The sequence below is a fragment of the Chinchilla lanigera genome, unplaced genomic scaffold (assembly GCF_000276665.1).
Source record: "Chinchilla lanigera isolate Chin_1 unplaced genomic scaffold, ChiLan1.0 scaffold00060, whole genome shotgun sequence".
Classification (NCBI taxonomy): Eukaryota; Metazoa; Chordata; class Mammalia; order Rodentia; family Chinchillidae; genus Chinchilla; species Chinchilla lanigera.
Genome location: NW_004955461.1, coordinates 9,088,351 through 9,109,981, shown reverse-complemented (window position 1 = coordinate 9,109,981; position 21,631 = coordinate 9,088,351). Strand labels below are relative to the sequence as shown.

General features: G+C 45.7%; 1 protein-coding gene and 1 long non-coding RNA gene across 9 annotated transcripts in view; one reads left to right on the top strand and one right to left on the bottom strand.

Moving 5' to 3' along the window:
- LOC106150033 overlaps nucleotides 1-1,209 on the bottom strand; it is a 6,161-nt gene extending 4,952 nt beyond the window's left edge. Inside the window, exon 1 of one of the 2 annotated variants that reach the window (XR_001236571.1) lies at nucleotides 364-1,209. This is a non-coding gene — a long non-coding RNA (uncharacterized LOC106150033). The remainder of the gene's footprint in view (nucleotides 1-363) is intronic. The other variant, XR_001236572.1, reaches the window with a different exon arrangement.
- The window catches only part of Zfat (zinc finger and AT hook domain containing), a 289,108-nt gene that overhangs the window by 42,326 nt on the left and 225,151 nt on the right, over nucleotides 1-21,631 (top strand). The window contains exon 1 of one of the 7 annotated variants that reach the window (XM_013521344.1): nucleotides 3,042-3,287. The exons of 5 other annotated variants lie outside the window; for them this stretch is intronic. In XM_013521344.1, the coding sequence (XP_013376798.1) occupies nucleotides 3,269-3,287 (19 nt within the window). In that variant the 5' untranslated portion in view covers nucleotides 3,042-3,268. Of the gene's footprint in view, nucleotides 1-3,041; nucleotides 3,288-3,567; nucleotides 3,657-21,631 lie in introns of those variants that run through there. One more of the 7 variants, XM_013521343.1, reaches the window with a different exon arrangement.

Sequence of the window (21,631 nt, the reverse complement as noted above, 5' to 3'; positions counted from 1 at the left end):
TTTTTTTGGTTTTTCTCCGGTACCGGGAACCGAACTCATGACCTTGCGCTTGCCAGGCAGGCGCTTTGCCACTGAGCTAAATCCCCAGCCCCTCTTAAAATTCTTTTTGTTATAGTTATAAACCTGGTCACTTTTCCCCTAAACTATTTAAATACAATTGATGAGTAAAAAATGAAAACATTACAAATCTTCTTTACATATATTATCCTGTTTTGATCAACTGAATGTAATGCAACTTTTCCTAAGTGCTTCAAATGTCTTCATAAGGTAAATTTTTACTTTATGCACATTTAAGCCTATTTTTAAGCAGCTTTACTATTGATTTGACCCATTTCTTTATCTCTGTAAACTGTATTTCTGTACCTTTCCAGGACTTCACTTATTGGACCCACAAGGAGGAAGATTTCCTCCTCCTCAGGAGCATTAAAATCACAGCCTGTGAGCCACTGACTGATGGCTTCTTAGCTAGAACACAGAATCCTTCACGATGACTGAAATGGCATCACGATGACTGAAGGCATCAGGTGTTTGTTGCTCGGGGTCCCTTCTTGCCAAGCTCAATGCTCTGTCAATAGGATTTGGGAGCGAGTCATATATTTTTTTATATAACTAAATGTCCTATCATGTCCATACATTGACACAAGATCATTTTTGTGCTAGCTTTGCAAAGCTGACTGACTTCAGTGGGTCAGCTGGGAAGCTGATCTCTTCTAGGAACCATCATAATACAGGATGCCATTAATTCTATAATTCTGAGTGACTTACATTTAATTCCACTACTGCTTCCTCATTAATTGAAGCCATTTAAAAAATACTACTGGCAAATGGAAAGTGGTGATTGAAAATGTCCAAATCACATAGCAAGTTGATGGATGAGCCTGTGTGGACTTTTCTCTCCACTTACAAGTCTGGGCTCCCACAGGAGACACCTTCTCTTAGTCATCTCCACCTGCCCGCACAAGGTCAGTTTCCAGTAACAACAGTGCGCAGTAACTTTGAAAGAGGAGTGGCTAGAAGGAAGGTGAGGCCACAGGAGTAGTAGAGAAAATCATAGCTACCAAATAATTAACCCAAGACCATCACTCACAGCCCATAATTTCTTCTTCTGATTTGGCTTTAAGATTCTCAAGTAATTGGCTTTTGAGACAAATTTTAAATTGCTTCATTTCCAACACTCATTTTGGTCACAACATCCAAGAGCAATCAATCCATCTGCTAATCAATAAATAACATGCTGCTGTAAGAAAGGCAACCCAGCACAAAACCAATATCGTCAGCAACCCAGAACAACTCTAATTTCCGGACAGAAATCAATGCATGGCAAAATTGTGATTATTGTAAATATTTATAATTCTAAAAGAAGCAGCTCATCAATGCAGCTTTTTGAGAGCTCGTTTCCAAACTAAAGGTTCTGGCGCACAGCTCCCCCTCCCATCTATCCTGTGATGTATGATGCGGCAGGAGTACAGCAGTAACTTCATGATTGTGCTGGAACTGGCTCTCTCAAAGGCTTGAGGTGTACCCTGGGGATGTTTTGGAAAGTGATGCAGTAAAAGAGGGAAACACTGAGGAGTTGAGTTCCACTCTTTGGCATCTTGCTGTTTGTTAATCAGATGGCCATGCAACCTCTCTGAATATTGCTTTTCTTCTCTGTCCAATTTAACCTTTCAGGTTGTGAGGATAAAACAAAGGGTAAGAGATACCGTTGAACATATATTTAATAATCTGATAAATCTAAGGTCTTGTAAGGACTCCTGTTTCCTAAGAACAGGATTAATAAGGATCTTGAGAAACTGGATAAATCCTCCTAAAGCTCATTGGCCAGGGGCATTTTAAGACTAAAATGTAAGTGACAATGGAAACAACATTACTAAGCAATAGGCATTGGGAAAACAAAGACAGACCTGTAAGGGCTCTGAGGCCCAGCAGGGAAGAGGGCTGTGCAAACAGGTAAATGCACCTGGACTTGGGGGAGGGAGCGAGGCAAGGATGACCTTGAGCTGAGGGACACAGGCCTGAGCCTCAGGGCACTTGAAAGTTTCAAATGGAGCAGCAACTGGGGGTGGGGTGGGGGTGGTTATTCCAGGAAAAGCCTTAGAACAGGCAAAGACTAACATTTCTGGGGAACCAGGAAAACAAATCAGTGTGTTTCAACCTGCAATCACTTGAAGTCAGCTTTTATATTATTATTTTTGCCATGTCTCCATGTTATGTGTACCATTTTAAATTGACTAATTTTTAAAAATGCGAATGAGTTTTTAAAAGCATGACTTTTGTTATCATACTGTCAGGCTTAGTGCTAGTTTCTGGGGCAAAGGGGTGACCAAGGCATACAGAAATAAGAGATTACGATAAATTAATGTAAGACAGGAATAGATACTACGTGGAAAAGTGATGTAAGAGGGTTACTTTAGGTAGGGAGGGGCTCTTGGAGATATTATCTGAGCCGGAGACTTTAGTGAGTTGGAGGCTAACTACCTGCAAACCGAAAACAAGGTCACTAAATTCCAGCCCCGCGTGGCTGCCCGCAAAAGCAGGGCGCGCTCACGCTCAGCTGAGACTTTCTGCAAGAGGAAAAGAGATCGAAGAAGGCTCCGTCATGTGTAACTCCAGGCTATCTAATCCTGTCTGCACCAACTACGTCCCAGTGGGGCACCCCGAGCAGAAGGCATCCCGCCCTGCGCGAAAACACCTCAACCTGTCAGTGGTGCGCACGTTGTAACCACCCCCTGACTAGTAAATCGAGACCGAGACAAGCCAACTCGCTGCTCCACGTTCGCAAAACACTGTAGTGGGACCCGAAGCGCGAAATCCCCTCCTCGCCAGCCCGGCGGACCCAAGTCCAGCGGTTCCCAGACGGGTCGGGAGCTGCAGGCCGAACCCGGAAGGCTCACAGCCCCAAGAACCCCTCTCCGAGCCTCGCAGCCCCGCTTCTCGGGCGTGGCTCAAAACGCGGAACGGCGGCGAGACCAGACGGGATGCAGAGCTAGGCCGCCGGACGCGAGCATGCGCAGTGGTGGCCTGGGCGCTGGGAGGGCCCCGGCGGCGGACGTCGCCACGCAGACGTCGGAGCCCCGTGGGGAGGAGGGCGAAGACTCCATCCGCCATGTTGGATGCCGCAGATTCGCCATAACCTCGCCGGCTCTTTTCTTAAAAAAATAAAAATAAACAGCGAAGCGTTAGGGGGCCGCCCTGCCTTCTCGGTCGGCGCGGGAGGGGGCCCGGAAGAGCCCGAGGCTTTTTTTTCCTCAGCGGTGTGGGCGTTGCCATGGAGACGCGGGCGGCAGGTGAGCGGGGCTGGGGGTTGGGGCGAGAACGGGGTGGGGGTGGGGCGCGGCGCGCGGGAAGCCGTTCTGAGCGTGGAGTCGGGCTGCAGCGCGCGGGCCGCGGGCGGCGGAGGGATCCACGGCCGGGCGGAGAGCGTACAGACAGCATTGTGATCGCTGGCCATATCCCACCGCCAAAAAAAGAAAAAATAGGAAAAAGAAAGAAAGGGAGCTTTTGGTACGGCAAACGGGAGGGGCGCTGTGCGCGCGTGCGCCGTGCTGTTTCCAGGGCAACGGGCGGCGTCCAGGCGTGCTTCAGAGACTGAGACCGAGTGCTGAGTCCCTGCGGGCGGGAGGTTCGAACCCCGATGCCTCCTGCTCTTTGGTTAGGTGCGCTTGGGCTGGCCGTGCATGGCGTCAGGTTTCTCCTAAGTAGGCAGTTTTCCTTCTTACTCCGCCTTTGTACTTGGCGAGGGCGCTTTGAAGGGTCGGGATGGTGAAGGAAGTTTTTTTGCGTTTCAAAGGGGGAATCTCATGTGGGAGGGATTAGCGCAGGTTCGGGTAACCCTGTGACAGGCTTAGCCCAGTTGTAATTTGTCTTCTGGGCGTTGTTCCTCTCGCTTTGCAGTTGCACTCGCGTGCTGCCTCGTCCAGGCAGCCTTCTTGCCTTCCAGGCTGGAAGCGCGTCCTCAGTCGATGGGCCAACGGAGTGGCGGACCTTTCCTTTAACACCTAGTGCCCGTCCCTTAGCTTGAGCTTGGGGTCCCGCACCTGTAATGAACTTTATCCTGCCAGGTCTTAATTGTGTGTGTGTGTGTGTGGGGGGGGAATCACAGTATAGAGATCAGATTCATAACACAACAGCAGAGCTGAGGCTTTAATCCTTTTACACCTCGTGTTCCATTTTTGGAACTGCACATAACAATGGAACGTAATAAACATTTTTCTCTTCAAATTCTTGTTGTTTGACTCTAGGTACCGTACATGAATTTCATGCAAAAATTTTAAAAAATTGTAATCTGTGGCATAAATTTTAAAAAAATTGTAATCTGTGGCATAAATGAGTTAAAAATAAGCTTTTCCTGACTTGGAGTAAAATCCAAACTGCCTGGCTTGTACCTCGGTCCCCTGGAACAGTGCCTGGCCCGTCATGGAGGTTCAGTGTGGCTTGTCTAAGGAAAGAATGAACGGCCAGAGTCACCTCTGCCTTTTTCAGACAGGTTTCCTCTTTGGAGCGCAGGTGACCTTTTGGGACGCAAAAATTATGTCATCAGGGCTTACCCCCCAAAGCTGCCCCTCTCCAGCTTCTTCCTCAGAGCTGGGCATCCACCTGTAGCAGTATTGATGGTCTCCACGCTGCAGGTGGAGACAGGTGCCACTGCCGAGCCCTGAGACTTCCGGGCCTTTTTGGTTCACACTGCAGGCAGAGCCCCTCCATAGGCCAGGCAGGAGTAGAGAGGAGGATGAGTCTTCCTCCTGCCCTATCCACAGTATCCCACATGCACCACTGTGCAAGTGTGGGCAGTGGAGTTGATACAGGAAAACAAAAACTCTCAAACTGAACGATATCTGACATGAGTTCGTGTTCTCTAAAATCGAAGAATGAATTGTGGGAACATCGGAGGTTAAGAACAGAATATATTTATTGAGGGAAAGAAAGCTTCCATCCAAGAGAGGGAGGGAAGGGGGCCCGAGTGGGTTGCCCAAGACTTTGTCTTTTCTAGGGACTTTTTTTTTTTTTTTTTTTTTTTTTTTCTCTGGTACCGGGAACCGAACTCACGACCTTGCGCTTGCCAGGCAGGCGCTTTTGCCGCTGAGCTAAATCCCCAGCCCTCTAGGGACTTTTATAGAGCAAAACCACGAGGTGAAGCGGGTCTAAAATAGGGGAAAAATGGGAAATCCCAAGGTAGGCATGAGGCAGGACAAAACTATGGTCAGCCAATAAGATCACAAGTATAATTGTTCAGGTAAAATTGCGTAAACTGGGGTCAAATGGGGAAGCGATTCACGTAGCAAGCGGGCATGAATACAGAACAGGGGCTTTTCCTGTAAGGGGTTGGCTCAGTCACCCTTCAAGGTGATCCTACCTATTTAGAATATCAATCCCTGATGTCTATCCCTAGAGAGGTATGTGGGTGCATATGTTTAATCTTTTGTCTTGAGGTCTGGCCTACAGCTAATATGCATCTTATCTTGTCATTCATGTTGGCTCCTGCGAGGATCTGGTCCTGTCTGACTGCCTATAATATTTCTGTCTGACTCAGCTGCCTATAACATTGTGAGTGAGGGGCCCAGACCCAGAGTGGTGGGTCAGGAGGCCTGAGTCCACAGGGCATGATTTCTGAACAGTAATGACTTCTCAGTGGGACACTGTGGCAAATGCCTGTAATCCTAGCTTTCTGGGAGGCTGAAACAGGAGGACTGCAAATTTGAGCCCAGCTTGGCCCATTTAGTGACTGTCTCAAAAAATAAAAAGGCTAGAGGTATAGGTAAGTGCCAAGGCTTTGGGTTCAATACCCAGTACTAGTGAAAAAAGACTTCTCAGTGCGGTGCCTTCCTTCTTATACTTAGAATGACCTGCTACCTGTCCTCTAATTTATCTTATCAATCTTTAAAAAGAACCCTGGATGTATACTTCAGTTTCTAGCAGCAACAAATGGGAAAAGATCATTTTGAAAATGTTTCTGTAAACACTGCCCTGTTCTGATTGGCTTAGGAGAAGCAGTGCAGTGGATGGCAAAGTGAAGTAAGACCTGTGAGGAAGCCAGTTGTGGTGGCACATGCCTATAATCTTAGCACTATGGAGGCTGAGGTAAGAGGCTCCTAGGGAGTTGAGGCTAGCCTGGGCTGCAAAGTGAGTTCAAGGCCAGCCTGAACTGCACAGTGAGACCTTGTCTCAAAAAGACAAAAAAAAAAAAAGAACTGTGAGCTGTTGGATAGTGAACTGGCTGTGACGTGAGGGTCATCTCTATCACAATGCTGTTACTGCCTGGATCCCTTCTTTTCAGAAGCTTGTCATTTGCCTGTTTCTTTTTTCCCCCAAACCTTATAATTTACATAATGACTTTTCCAAGATAGCTATCCTTAAGTAGAATTAAGTTGCTGCCTGGGGCAAGGGTAGTCAGAATTAGATGTATTAAAAAGACTCTCCCTAATTGCATTTCCTTTTATAGTTTCCTGCTTGCTGCCTCTGAAAACCTCTGCACCAAGATGGGCGGATTTAATTATGTACAAGGATTTTGCCTGGAGTTAAGTTTTCCTTTTCCAGCTGTTTACCCCTTTAAGCTTTCACTGTCTGAAATTACCCCAGGGCAGGCAACAACTTGAACGGTGGGAAATACTGCTCAGGGTTGAGATGTCTGCTCTTCATCCTATTACTGACTCCAGGAATGGCCAGTGGCCCTTGGGACCCCAGTCCTTCCATCTCTGAGTGGAGACCTGAGCCCGCCTCTCTGCCTTGCACGCTGGTTTCATATACAGTATATATTTGTCCCTTTCTTACCAGACCTAGTCTCTTCAGTATGCGGCTCAGTGCCCTGTCATCCACTTGTTTTTTACAGATGGAAAGGTGGGATAGGATTTGATTATTGATTTTTTAAAAGAGGAAAAAATAATTTGGGAGTGAAGGAAAACAGACATTTTAAACACCTATTGCAGATTTGAAGTTGTCACTTTTTTTTTTTGGTATCAGAAATTGAACTCAGAACCTCGTGCTTTGCCAGGCAGGCACTGTGTCACACTGAGCCATATCCCCAGCCGTCACTTTTGTTAAGGAACATAAATTGTATAGATCATTGAGTATAAAAAGGTAGTACATATTAATATAAAAACAGGAACTTTAAGGTAGGTAACAGAATTTTCTTTTAAAATTTTAAAAAATTATAAATTGGCAAATTATAGCTGTATATTTTAGGTATGAAAGGTGTGATTTATTAATATTATATGCAATATACTAAGGTAATTAACTCAAGTATCACTCAAATATGTCATTTTGTGCTAAGAACATGTGAAATTTACTTTTAGTGATTTTAAAATGTACATTCTTTATTCACTATAGTGCACAGTGTATTTTAAAGCAGATAAAAACATATTCCCCTGTTTAATGGAGGCTATGTACCTTTGATCTTCATCTTTCATTCCATGCCCAGCCTCTGGTGGCCTCTGCTCTGCCCTCTGCCTCCTTGAGTTCCATTGCTTTAGATCCCAGGTGGCAGCAGGTGCATACATCTGGCAGCGGTCTTTCTGTGCTTGTTGTGTTTCACCTGACCCAGTGTTTTCCAGCTCCGTTCACGTCGTAGCAAGTAACACACGTTCTTTTTCATTAAGACTGAAGAGTATTCCAGATCAATTCCATAACTTGGTTGTCGGGACTGGTGTTGCAGTGAACATTGGACTGCAGATGTCTTTTTTCAAAACACTGATTTGAAATCTGGATTCTTCTAAATCATGTAACAGTGGCAAAGTGTTCAGCTCTGTAAGGTGCTGCCTTCGTGTTCCTACTCAAAGGCCACAAAGATATTCTTCTGGGTTTATTGATTTACTTAATTTTAAAACTTCATATTTGCTTGTAGGTTTAGCTATATTACCACCCATCTCAGTGACACCCTTAAAGAGGCTCCCTCTGGGTCCTCTGTCAGAATCTTGTGTGGTTCCAGAATCTAGGCCTGGATCTGGCTGCAGGCACAGGCCTGGTGACTGGGGGATCTGGTGACTGGGTGACTGGGCTTTACTGATTTACTTAATTTTAAAACTTCATATTTGCTTGTAGGTTTAGCTATATCACCACCTATCTCAAAGTAGTTTGTGCATAGTATGAAGTTCTGGTCCTGCCTTTTAAAAGCTCTGAGACTGTGGCAAGTCTCTGGAGCCACCAGTCCCTTGTGTAGAAATGGTCCCTGAGAATCACGAGGTAGTATGGCTGTAATAGTTCCATGCGGGAGGATGGGGCACATAGCTAGCACCCGTACACTTTCCTTTTTTCCATCTTCCATCTTTTCCTTCTTACTTTTTCCCTCTATTAAGCCTCATCTTCCCCTGAACATATTGCAGTTTTTAATAGCATCTTTGAAAATTGAATGTATGAGTGCAATTCATAATTATAAATAACAATGCCTGATACAATGACCCAATCATTTATTGAAATCATGCAGTTATGGGGAAATAAGATGAGGCCTGGCAGTAATTGTCGTTCCTGTAGCCTGCTCAGTTAGGTGCTTTGCATCCCTTACTGTGATGGCTTGTGTCTGGATGTCCGCTCAAAGCCTCATGCAGTCCTAGGTGAGGCTTTTTCAGAGGTGGCTGGATCTAGAGTATGTGACACTGGAATTGATTCATGGTGCAATGTCAGGATTAGGGGCGCTAGGATTAAGGGTGCAAGTGCTACCTGCCCTAAGTAGCCTGGATAAGATAAAAGGGACAGAAAGACACTGTTAAAGTCCCTTGTTGCTTTTGTTGTCTTCTGCATGCAATGAATTATTTCTCCTCTGTGACTCCCCTCTGCTCTGTGCCAGCCCACCTTGGAGCCAGCCAGCTATGGACTGAAACCTCTATGAACTGTAAGCCAGTAAACTTTTCCTCCTTTAACTTTGGATGTAGGTATTTTGTCTCAGCAACAAGAAAAGTAACTAAGACAGTTACTCTTTGCAAAAGCTCAGCAAAGTGGGCTTTTGTCCATGTTTTGCAGTTGCGGAAGCAGAAGCTTGGGCTTCTTCCTCTGGTTCCAGAGTCACTAAGCTGCCTCTCAGGCATTGCTTCAGTCACAGGGCTGAGTGGTCACTAAGTGTTAGACACAGAGATGAGGCTCCTGTGGGGCCAGTGACACCCTTAAAGAGGCTCCTTCTGGATCTTCTGTCACAGTCTCATGTGGTTCCAGAATCTAGGCCTGGATCTGGCTGCAGGCACAGGCCTGGTGACTGGGGGATACCTGAGCAGCCAGAGATAAGTAAAGGTTATTTTTGGCTGCTGCCCAGCTCTGCCCAAGCTTGACCATTGTCTTTGCTGTTTGGGTCACACATAGCTATCTAGTACCTGCTGTATGCAAGGCCTAATCCTAGCTGGGTACAGAGCTGAAGCCTGAGCCTTTGAGTGACTGCATGGTGTGTTTCCCATGGTAATTTACACAGGTGGTGCTCTTAGGAGCTAGGCATGGAGAGGTCCCCAAGAAGCCTGTTTGCAAGGAATTCACGAGCTATCCTATAGGGCAGGCAACCAGTTCAGTGTGAAAAAGGTTAGAGAGTTGCAGTTGCCTCTTTGTATCTGTGGGGGATTTGTTCCAGGACTTCCTGTGGATACCAAAATCTGCAGGTGGTCAGATCCCTTATATAAAATAGTATAGTGCTTGCATGTAGTTTAGGAACTCCCCCTTGTATACTTTCAGTCATCTATAGATTATTTACAATACAACTACCTATAGATATTTTATAATACAACTATGTAAATAGTTGTTAAACTATATTTTTAAAGGAATAATGACAAGAAAAGTCTATATATGTCAGTACACACAGATTTTTTTTATTCAAATATCTTTGTTCCACGAATGGTTGAATCTATGGATATGAAACCCATGGATAAAAAGGCCAACTGTACTTTACAGGACATATACAAATAAAACTGTATGAAAAGATGCTTAGCATTGCTAGTCACTCGGAAAATGCAAACTGGAATGCCAGTGAGATACTGCTACATATCCACTAGAAAGGCTGAAATTACAAAGATCAGCAGTCCCAAGTGCTGGTGAGAATGTGGCCCAAGGAACTGATAACCGGGTGATGATAGTAGTGTGCACAGGGTGGACAGGGGACACACTGTGGTCACTGCTGTAAAAGCTGAACAGAGACTTAGGACAGCCTCAAGGGTGAGGTTTGAGCAGAATGACCAGGCCAGGAGGACACAGCAGGGGTAAAGGCAGGTGGGAAACCCCTACCTGCCCACTGGCCTGGCTAGTGCTTCTCTGGGGAGGGGCAGTGGAAGCCTCGGGTTCCACAGGGAGCTTCCAGTTCCTTGTGCCTTCTTTGTACTGATATCAGGCTGTCTTGGTTACTTCTCTCTCATTGCTGAGACAAAATACCCATTGCCCAAATTAAAGAGGGAAAGGTTTATTTAGCTCAGTTTGTGGAGGTTTCAATCTATAATCAGCTGGCTCCAAGGCAGGGTGGAGTGTCAGAGGAACAGCAGTTCAAGGAAGACAACAAAAGCAGCAAGAGCAAGAAGGAGGAGCAAGAGACCAAGCCTCTTTCCCTCCCTTACATTGTATACAGGCTCCCCAGGACGGGTGTAGCACTCACACCTATAATCCCAGCATTGGACCACAAATCAATCACCAACTGTAGAAGCCCACCCCTGTGACTGCATGAGGCTTTGGCGGGACATCCAGACACAAACCCTAACATAGGCCTAAGCCTCTGAGCCCTGGGTGGGATAGGTGTCTGCTGTTCCCCTGCCCCTGACTGAGCCTTCAAACAGCCACTGGCCTGGTAGGAAGCCTGTGTGTCTGCCTGCCCACCCTGTCAGCTGTGCCTGTTCCCTGTCCAGACTGACTGTGGCTCATTTCCTTGGCCTTGTTTCTTGCTAAATGTGCATGTGGCTCTCTCACCCCTAGAAATGTAGGCTCTGGGAATTGGCCCTGGGATGATAGTCCAGGAGGCCTGTCTGTGCACATCAACCCCACCATGTGACAGTTGTAACTTTTGAGTCTGCGTTTCCGTTTCCATAAATTTGGACCTACATGTGTACCTTTATCCCAGGAATTTTATTCTCTGGAGAACGGCATCAGGTGAGGTACATGCTGAAGTGGCTGCTGCTCAAGGAAGTATTTTTGAGGGGGCATTGAGAGTGCCTAGGCCTCCTTGGAATATCAGTGCCTGAAGATACACAGGACCTGCTGTTGTCCTCAGCTCTACTTCATTTGGCTGTGGGGTCCTGAGTAGTACACATGCTACTGAGCTCCCTATTGGTGAGTGTGAACCCTCCACCTGTGTAGCTCCTTCCCTGGGCCTCTGCAGCCCCTTTCCTACCTGCATACTTTGTCTAGTGTGAGCCTCCTCGTGTTCACGTTCTTCCACACCAGAGAAGTTATTTACAATGAAAGCTTCCACTGTGTCCCAATGCTGTGAGAGGTGCCCTACAGCCATTGTTCTTTGCCGCTGTGACTGCAGTTCTCTGATGTTGGGATAATATTGTTTTTTATTTCCGGACAAACTGAAGGTCAGAGAGGTTTGATCACATGCTGGTAAGTGAACAAGCCAAGATTTGCATGTGACTTGTCTGACCCTGAAGCAAACCTTGTACTCTTTTTAGGCTGCTGAGCAGACTTGACAGCATTTCTAGAGTACCAGGTGTCAATACCTCCTATCTCATTTAATTCTCATGAGTCCCCAGGGAGGCAGCTGCTGTCTTTGTCCAGATTAGAAAATGGACCCAGAGAAGCAGAGTTCCGGCTCAGACTCACACTGCAGTGCAATCCCAGAGCCTGGCTTGTTATACCTTTATGCTCTTTCATAACTGGGTTTTCATGTCTCTGATCCACTCCTTCACTGGGTCTATTGTTGCTTTTAGAAGCATTCCATCTTTGGATTTTTAACCTTTTTGTTACCAGGTTTTGGGTGTTGGAGTCTCCTTTTTGAGGTGATTTCTAGGTTCTTTCTGTCCTGAACAAAGAATTGGTTAAAACAAGCACAAATGGTAGCAAGGTTTTACATTTATTAAAGATAGGAAAACAAACATGCTGTGTAGAGTGAGTTAGTGCCAAGTAAAAGTAGGAAAATAGGTACATACTACAACATGAGAATAGACTGTAGTGAGAGAACACAGTAGTGGAGAGCTCAATGTCACTATTCTTTTTGTATCACTCCTCAGACTGATGTCCGATCTAGCCATCTTAAGCAAAACTGCTTCAGTTCTTACAAGAGGTCCACGTGCAGGGCTTTGGGAATTGTTCTGCACACGTGTCATGGAATTTTGCAGTTAATCAGTCACACATACTTCCCCGGCCAGTCTGTCTTGCCCTAATCTCCTGCCTCACTTTGCTTGCCAGAGTTTGTGGCACATCTGATCTGCACTCTGGATGCAGGTCTGGTTTTTATCCTCAGTGCCCTGTGGAGTTTATAGGTGGTGGGGTAGGAGCAATGATGAAGATCAGTGGTCTTTTGGGAAAGTCTGGGGTTGCTGGAAGTGTAGGTGCAGAAATATGAGGTGCTGTCCAGAACTAGACTTCAATTCTGTTTTCTTCATGTGGCACTTGTCACTACTTGTCACAGGACTAGGGACTGTCCTTAGAGTGCTGCGTTGTGATTAGGCAGATAAATAGAACTTCCAGATCTTAGGAGCTTTAGAGGGTCACTTGGAAGAGCAGCTGTGGGCTTTCAGAAGCAAACCCAGGGAGTTCAAGGTCAAGTCGCTTGGACCCAGATGGAAGTAGAAGACCTCTTAAATGCTCAGAATATCAGTGGAAGTGCAGTCCTGTTCCTAAACCTTCTATAGCCTTCCTTAGGGTCTGAGGAGGTTTGGAGACAACAGCTCCATCAAGACCAGCCTTCTCTGCTGTGATCATCTTCCCCTGGTTCTCTCTTCCCAGGTTCCCACTCTGAAACATGTACCTGTCATGCTGATAGTATGTTCTGTAGACAGCTGCAACTATGAGAACTGTCCCTTTCTTAGGGACTTCATTTCTTTTACGTTTTTCAATATAGAAAAGTATTTTAAAACTTTTTTTTAAACCCTGAGTGTGTAACAGGGAAACATTTAGAGAATTTGAGTTATAGTAATAATGATAGCAATGGAAATTTTTTTTTTTACTTAATGCCCTAAATATCTTGCAGGGAGAGAAGCTTCTCTTTCATGGAAGCTTTTCTTTGTGTTGTTTGTCGGTGTGAGGTTTCCATGGCCAAGGAGCATGTGAGCTCTGCAGAACAGAAATTCTTATCAATTAAAGGATCTGGAGGCTTCTGAGAGGAGAGGGAGAACCAAGGAGTGAAAGGGATGGAGCCAGAGAGCTCAGACGTAGCATGTTCTGTGCTGACCCCTATGCTATACTCAGTACTGAGGAAAGCACATGGGACCCAAGAATTTGTTCTCTTTCAATCTTTTATTTTTACATATTTTTCTATTTATAAAACAATTGAGAGAGTACAAAAAATTCACATATGCCCTTCACTGTGCATCTCCAAGTGTTAGTAATTTACTACATTGTTTGTGTTTCCCTTCTTTTCAGTCTATCTCCCTCTGTCTCCTTTAGATAAAGTTGCAGATATAATGTCTTTTTACGCACTCCTATTTTCAGTGTTTATTTCCTAGAAACATGGACACTGTACATTGCCACACAGTTATCAAAATGAGAAAATAACATCAGTGTCATGCCCCTATTCAGAATTCACCAATTGTCTAATAGAGCCCTTTATAGCAAAAGGAAATCCTGGGTTATGCCTTGCATTCAGTCGTTTCTCTTTTCTCTTACTCTGAAGCAGCCTTTGTCTTTGTGTTTCATGATGTTAGAACACAATTTTTGAGGTGTATGGGCCATTTATTTTGTAAACTCTTTGGCTTTGTGTAATGTTTCCTCATGAATGGATTCAGATTCTACTTTTTTGGGCAAAATTTCCACGGACATGATGCTGAATGCTCAGCATTCCCAATCGGTGGATGCATGATTTTGATTTGTTGTATTACTAGCAATGCAAACATATTTGAAGTAGTCAGATTCCTTCAAGACAAAGTTATTATTTTCCCCTTTATATTTAAGAGCCCCATGGGGAGATGCTTTGAGGTTATGTGTTTTTTTTTTTTTTTTTTGGTTTTTCTCTGGTACCGGGAACCGAACTCACGACCTTGCGCTTGCTAGGCAGGCGCTTTGCCGCTGAGCTAAATCCCCAGCCCCTGAGGTTATGTGTTTATCTTGCTCCTTCATATTCCTCAGACATTGTGTAGTTACTACTTGTATCGTCCATTGGTGGTTCTTGCCAGTGTCAGTCGTCATTATGATGGTTGCCAAGTGATTTCTTCTGCACTTTATTTCCCTGCCTTCCAACACGGAGGTCCAGTTGTATAGATCCGGGGTAGATAGTGTGACATTTTGATGTAGGTAGCCCTGTGAAATGATCACCACAGTGAAGTTAATTCACATACCGCATGCCTCACATAGTTACCATTGTGTATCACTGTTTATCCTATTCTGTAAGCTAGAACTTTCCTTTGCCCTGATCTTTCTTTTGATATTACTGTGAGTCCCTGAATTCTTATTTTAGTCAGTGGTTTACAGTCCTTTCTCATTATTGAATCTGATGTTCATGTTGCCCCATATTCGGCCAGCTGAAACCCTAAAGGTGACCTTGGTGTCCTGGAGACATACCCCGTCTTTCTTGAGCACCTCTTTACTCTCTGTGCAATAAGATGTTCTGGGATCATTTTGTACTTTTGCCTGTTGCCGCTCTGGAACCAGCTGTTTCCACCCACAGACTGGTTTTTCTAAGTGCAGAATGGTATTTAGAAACTCAGATTTGGGACATATGTGAGTTCATTGTTACTGGCATGTCATTGCTTCTAAGACCTCTCAGCAAATACATCTAAGAAGTAGGTATCTGTTTACATGCAGCACACATACGTGTATCTAAGGTTGTGTATGGTCTGCACATCTATATCTCCTTCTATTTTAAAGGCAGAGTTTATGTAGCTTTTCTCAGTTGTAGCCCAACTCCACCAAGTCTGTTCTGTCCCCCGCTTTCAAGATGTGTAAGTCCTCTGACAGCACAGTGGATCTCCAGATCTACCTAGTGACTGCTTACTTGCTCAGTCCTACAGTACGGTAACAGTAGTTTTGGATTCACAAACTCACGTCTCTAAGAAAAAGAAGCCTGCTAACTAGAGTTCAGTATTGAACCAGAGTCTGTTTCCTTTAGCTTAAATCCTGTGGTGCAGATAGCACCTTCCAAAGTCCTGGGGTCACCCTCGCCTCCCCTTCCCTATCCTTTCATTGCACTTATACTTAGTTATTCCTTCAAAATACAGCAAATTCATTTATTTCTACTTAATTTCACTTTAGGGTCACCCCTATACTTGTTTACTTTATTTACTTATAGCATATGAATTTTTGGTTAAATGTGTTTCTTTTATTTCATTGAGAGGACTGGGAATGGCAGAGCGCCAAGGGTATGCATTTCTGTGAAGAAGCAAAAGTCCTGTGCAGGCTGTGGAGTGGAAGTGTGTCTTATCTCACTGAACTAGAGTCATGGTGCCCCTCTTACCCCCAGCGTCTGTTGGTCTCCATTAAGCATCTTTCTTGCAGGCAATTTTTCTTAGTCTGGTCTGAAGTCATTGAATCCCCCTGACTGATTTCCATTTTTAGATGAGTTATTCCCATTTAAGATGCACTTATTCCCACTTTTAGATGTGTAGAAGGGTCAGAGTGGGTGAGTGCTGTCCCTTCTTTGGGGGTGAGACTGAGCTGTCCCACCCTGAACCTGAGATTTCCTCCCCAGCCACAGTTTTGTTTTGCCGGGAAGCATGAGTTAAGAGTGACTTAGTTAATGTTCTCGGGGATTTTTAGATGAACACTCTGGCAATGTTCTAGTCCTTGCTAAAAAGGAAATGCAGTATTTTGTTGTTTATAGGTAACTATCTTGTATAATGTTTAACACTGACCTTTTAAAGTATTTAACTGTACTCCAAATTAAGTGATATTGATGTTTTTGAAGCTCATAATCTATTAGGGGAGAGAGGTTAGACAAACGCAACATTAAATACATGATTGTACATTGCAGTCACACTACCAAGGCGGAGGCTGAGAGTCCTGGAAACTTAATTTATGTTGAAGAGTGTTTTAAAAAGTCTGTCTGGGAAGGCCAGGCTGGAGCTGAGACTTGAAGAATGAGGCTCCTGAATTAATAAATAAGTGTGATAACCGGAGAGCAGCGTGATATCCTTCCCACCCTGTGAAATGTAAGCCTGCGCCCCGAACAGGCTGCCTTGTGGGTGGCAGGAGTTCTCTTTGAACTCCTTCATCGCCCTCTAGGGGCCTGTGTGAGTGGACAGGACGGTGACTGGAATTGCTCTAGGAGGCTTGAGAGACACCATGTCTGTAGAAGTGGGGACTGGCCTCTGAGGAGGGCCTAGCCTGCACCTGTGTGGGACGCGTCAGGAATGGCTGCAGGCCCAGGATTCCAGGCCTGCAACACACAAGAACCAGGGCCCCCTGGCGTCTGGTTTGGGACCCTGCTGTGCTGTGGGAGGGGCTGGACTTGCCAGGCTCCCCTGAGGATGCATTCTCTGGAGTGCTGTAGGGGAGGAAGGGGTGGACTGAGGCTCTGAGGTTTCTGCTTGTGTAAATAAACACAGGTGACAGCTCCTGAGTGTGGAGATGCCTGTGTACCCCTGGGAGGGTCAGGCAGGGCAGTCTGACTGTGCCTAGTGACTGGCTAAGAGGCTGCACTTGGGCACTTCTCTGTCCTGTCCAGGGGCAGGAGTCTGCACAAGTAGTCCACAAATAATACCACAGTCGTGAACAGTGGTTCTGCGGAACAAAATGGAATTACTCGTTTATGTTACTGGAGGGTCTGCATCTTTTTCTTTCCTAATTGTGTCTAGCGTACAGTGTGGCATGTTTTGGGCACCCATTAAACACCGGATGATGATGCCACTGAGCTTGTAAGTTAACTCTGGAGCTCAGGTATTGGGAGAACAGCTGTCAAACTTATTTCATATTCTGGTTCTCAGGGAAAAGGGCCCAGGTTAGCTTGGTTGGCTGGGCATAAGTGGATGGTAGTGTTTGGAGAATTCTTAGCTCCTTCCATGCGCTTGTTTTCCTTAAACTGAAAGCTCTATTCTGGAAATTAAAAAGACCTTAGATATATCTGAATATTAAAGGGCAGTTCTTTCTCCTGGAATTAATTTTGAAATTCAGAACACTTAATAACTGAGCCCATCCTCAGCCTTTTGTAATAAGTAAAGCAGACGTTTAAAATATGAAGTTGAATTTGCATGTTTTTCCTGTATCTGCCTTCAGCTCCTTCCCAGGCTGTTATTTTATCACTTTTGATTATGACCTCAGCAGCCCTGAGCACACAGCCAACTTTTAAACCTGTGACAGTAATAAATGAAAATGTTCCTCTGTCATCGGCTTCTCCCAGAATAGCACACACGGAGATGCTAGCCCTCAGGTCTGAGTTTGCTAATTCTTTGTCCCGCTTTTCCTAACTTGCTTAGTCCCAAAGATTTTGTGGTGGTGGAGACTCTGTCTCCGCTTGCTGGAGGTCAGGAGAGAACATTCTTGTCACACTTCCCCGGGCTGCGGTGACGGGGGCGCTTGGTGTTCATGAAATAATGCAAATGCTGGACCCGTGCCTAGTCTAAACTGTAATGTGCTGTGAGTGGAAAATAACACTAAGTTTTAAAGACTTAGTACCAAAAAGGGAGTGTTTTTTCATCAAGCTTTTAAAACCAAATTACAGATGAAATGATACTATTCTGGATATGCTGGGTAAAATAAAGCATATTATTAAAATGTACTTGTTTCTTTTTATTTTCGTGTGGCTACTAGAAAATTTGAAATTCATCTGTGCTCACCACCTCGTTCTATTAGACAGCACTAGTTTAGAGAAAGCATTGATACTTTCTGTGGTGCCGGGCCTGAGTAGGTGTGATTCCTCTAATCCAGCCTCTAATCCCTCAGTCGTGAGGGCAGGACCATCTCCAGGGCAATGCCTGGCCCACCAGCAGAGTGGAGGACTTCTCCAGCAAATTCTGCCTTCGCTTGTGGACAGCTGTTTGTAAGCGTGTTTTACCCGGTCAGCTGACCAGCTTGAGAGCTGGAGGTACTGGTTGTCTGTGCCTCTCTGCCCTGACTCCTTCTACATGACATTCTCGCGCGTCTGATGAACAGGTGCTCATCGTACATCTGCTGGGTGAAAGCAGTTGCCCATGGAGGAGGACACGGGGCTGAGAGGGATCAGCATTTCTAAGGGCTTTGTTTTGTTCTGGTTGGACCTCTCCTACAGGAGGTGCCAAGTCTGTGGGCTGCAGTCATGGGGGGCAGGCAGTGGCCCTGAGCCAAGCACTGTGGTGCCTGTTAATTTTACAGGATACTGCGTTTCAGTGTGTATAATATATTTTAATCACATCAATCCCCTAGTCATCCTCCCTAATCCTCCTCTGTCTTATTCCCTTTCTCTTATGTCATATTAGTCTCCTTCTAACTTCGTGTCTTTCTTTCTTTTTAGAGTCTACATCTTAAGGAGAACGTGATGTTTGTCTTTATGAGTCTGGCTTATTTCACTCACCATACTCTTCTCCAGATTCATCCACTTTCCTGCACATGGCAAAATGTTCTTCCTGGCTGAGTAGTACTCCGTTCGGCAGCTATACCATGTTTTCCCTATGTATTCATCTGTCGGTGGGCACCTCACCGCTTTCGCCGAGGACTCCCCTGAAGGAGAGCGAGGAGGTGGTGGCTGCACAGGAAGGGTGGGTCTGACCGGAGACGGCCACTCCACCTCCGGCATCTCGCCATCCCTCCAGGGGCGTCTGCTTTCACCACAGCTCGCCCTCCTGGTGGTGGAGGGTGCAGTGGGGTAGAACTCGGAAGAACTTCAGACCCGGAAAGGTGAGGGAGGAAGCCGCAGGGGGCTGTGCGAGCCTGAAGGAGCCACTTTCCTTCAGCCACTCGGGTCCCAGCGCCTCTCCCGGGACTCCTGACAACCCCTCCGAGCACCTGCATCTTCTCTTCCTTCCCTTTGTCTCCTCCCCTACTTTCTCCTCTTCCTCTCTTCAGGTCCGTGAGATTCACAGCTGATTTCCACGTGCTGTCTTTGTTGATGCCGCATCATTTCTGTTGTTCCCCTAAAAGCTCTGCATTGCCTGTGTGCGTTGTTTCCCTAAGGAAACCATGTGCATGCCTGTGGGTGTGTTACATGTGTGATGTGTAACTGTGCATATCTCTGCTTGTGTGTGTATGAGCATGTGAGGTAGGAGTGTGTGCTTGTGTTTTATATATTTGTGTGTGAGAGGTCAGCAGAAGCAGCTAGGGATGGACTTAGCAGCTTCAGGTAGCCAGCTGGACTCTTTCTGCATTTAAGACATTCACATTCAGCACTGGCACCATAGCTAGCAGTCGGTAAAGGCCGCAGTCGGCCCCCAGCACTGGAGCGCTGACTCCTCCAGTGAGACGCCTGCCATCCTTTTGGGATCAGCAGGGCGGTGTGGTCGTCTCTGTGTCTGAGCTGAGCTCCTGCAGATTTGGAGAGGGGAAGGGGAAGACCTGGGGTCTGCACCCGTGGTTTCTGACCAGTGCCCAGTACTGAAGCTGGCTTAGGACAGTGTCTTGCTTAAGAAGATGAAAAGAAATGACACAGACCAAAGCTGGACACTCAGGGAGTGCTGCTGTTGCTCATGGCTGTGGACATTGCTATCTCCCTCTGAAATCTGTATAAAGGGTCTTGAGTGTTTGATTGTTTGATGTACGCATGGTCACAGAGATGCAGTTACAGAAGAGACTGTGTGAGATGTGTGTGGCTCCTCGAGACCCCTCAGCAGTTTGCCGATGGGAGCTCGTGTTGGGGTCTGCCCCCAGGGTCCGCTCTCTCTCAGCATGGCTTCATGTGTACTCGAGGTGGGGGCTGAAATTCCTGTCTGTATGAAATTATTGGTGGTGCTTTGCGATGGTAAAGGCCAGCATTTTTCAGCAATGATTATCACACTAAATGTGAACATACTTCATTGCCCAGGGCTCTCACTTTGAGAGTGCTTAAAAATAACTTAAAACAATTTTATGCCAAGTTCCAACATGGAAGAAATGTGTACGCATAAAATTATAATGGAACTGTTGGCCTAGCTTTATTTATAGTGGATACCAAGCATTTCTCATTTTATTTTGTTAATCCAGCTTGAGCAAATAAACACCCATGAGATTTCTCCCTTGCGTTTAATAAACACATTAACTTTGTGAGCCATGGAAGCTGGCGTATTCATAAGCATTTTATGAGATGCATGCTAATATTTCCTCAAATTAGGGGTGTGCATTTTATTGGATCTTCAGCCCGCTGAGTGCCAGAGCTGGGAGGGCACCTTGGAGATTATTTATGGCCAGGGAGGCTCATCTGTGCCCCTCTGGGCAGGAGGAAGGGGTACTGGTGGGTCTGTGTCACAGCCCTGCTTTCACTCTGGTGACTCTCACTCTGTCTCTGCACATTAGCTTCTGGACAGCGTTTGAAGGTGAAATTCTACTTTTAAGCCTTGCAAGGTGACTTTTAATCTGGACAGCTCAAAACAAGGCCTGAGGAGATTTAGAAGCAGAGGGCTGAGAGCTGGGAGAGCCAGGCTTCTGTGTTGGGCGATGCCCTTCCAGACATAGGAGCTGGGCTCTGAGCTGGGCACATGGAGATCTAATATCTGTAGTCCTCTCCACAGCCCTGCACAGCGGAAGGAACTGGAGGTGACACGCCCAGAGTCACACAGCTTCAAGGACCAAGGCTGGGTTTCGTGTTGTTGCTTTAAATAAGAAGTTAATTCATGAATCAGAATATTCCTTATCTTTGTGTCTTTTCCTTTAACATTTGACTTTCACATTTTTTATATGTGATTAAAAAATGCAGTGTGTATATGTTTAAGTTAAAAAAATTTACAGTAAAGGACATGTTGTTATTAATCCTCCTCAAAATACTCCCCTTTGCATTGAACACATTTATCCTGCTGTTCTTGCCACTTTCTGAAGCAGTTCTGGAAGTCCTCTTTCCTCAGTGTCCTCAGGAGGTGTGATTAAAAAACACAGGGAATGCTGCTGCCGAGGACCACCCAAGGGGAGCGGGGGCTTGTGAAAACATTATGGCGAGTTCCCATCCACCTTACTCACCGGCTCTGGCTCTGGGTGACTTCTGGCTCTTTCCCAAAGTCAAACTGACTGTGAAAGGTACATACTTTAAATGAATTCAGAACATCGAGGCAGCCATAACAGTGCAACTAAAGACACAAAAGTGGACTTACACAGCTGCTTCAGAAAGTGGCAAGAACAAGTCTTTTGAGGGGGGTTAACGTTAGCGTGTTTTTTTCCTATAACAAAATTTTTTTTTGGCTTTTTAAGACAGGGTCTTCATATGCAGTTCAGGCTGGCCTTGAACTCACGCTGTAGCCCAGGCTGGCCTCGAACTTGCAACATCCTCCTGCCTCAGCCTCCCAAGTGCTGGGATTACAGGTGTGCGCCACCACACCGGGCTTCCTATAACAAATTAACAAAATTTTAAAACCATCATAGTGCTTTGATCATACCACATGCAGCACAAACACGCAGCAGTGTGCGCCACAGAGGTGAATAGCTCAGTGGATGTTTATAAACGTGCCCTGCCCTGGCTGCGTAAGATGTACCAGAGGAGGAACTGGGAGTCCCGCAC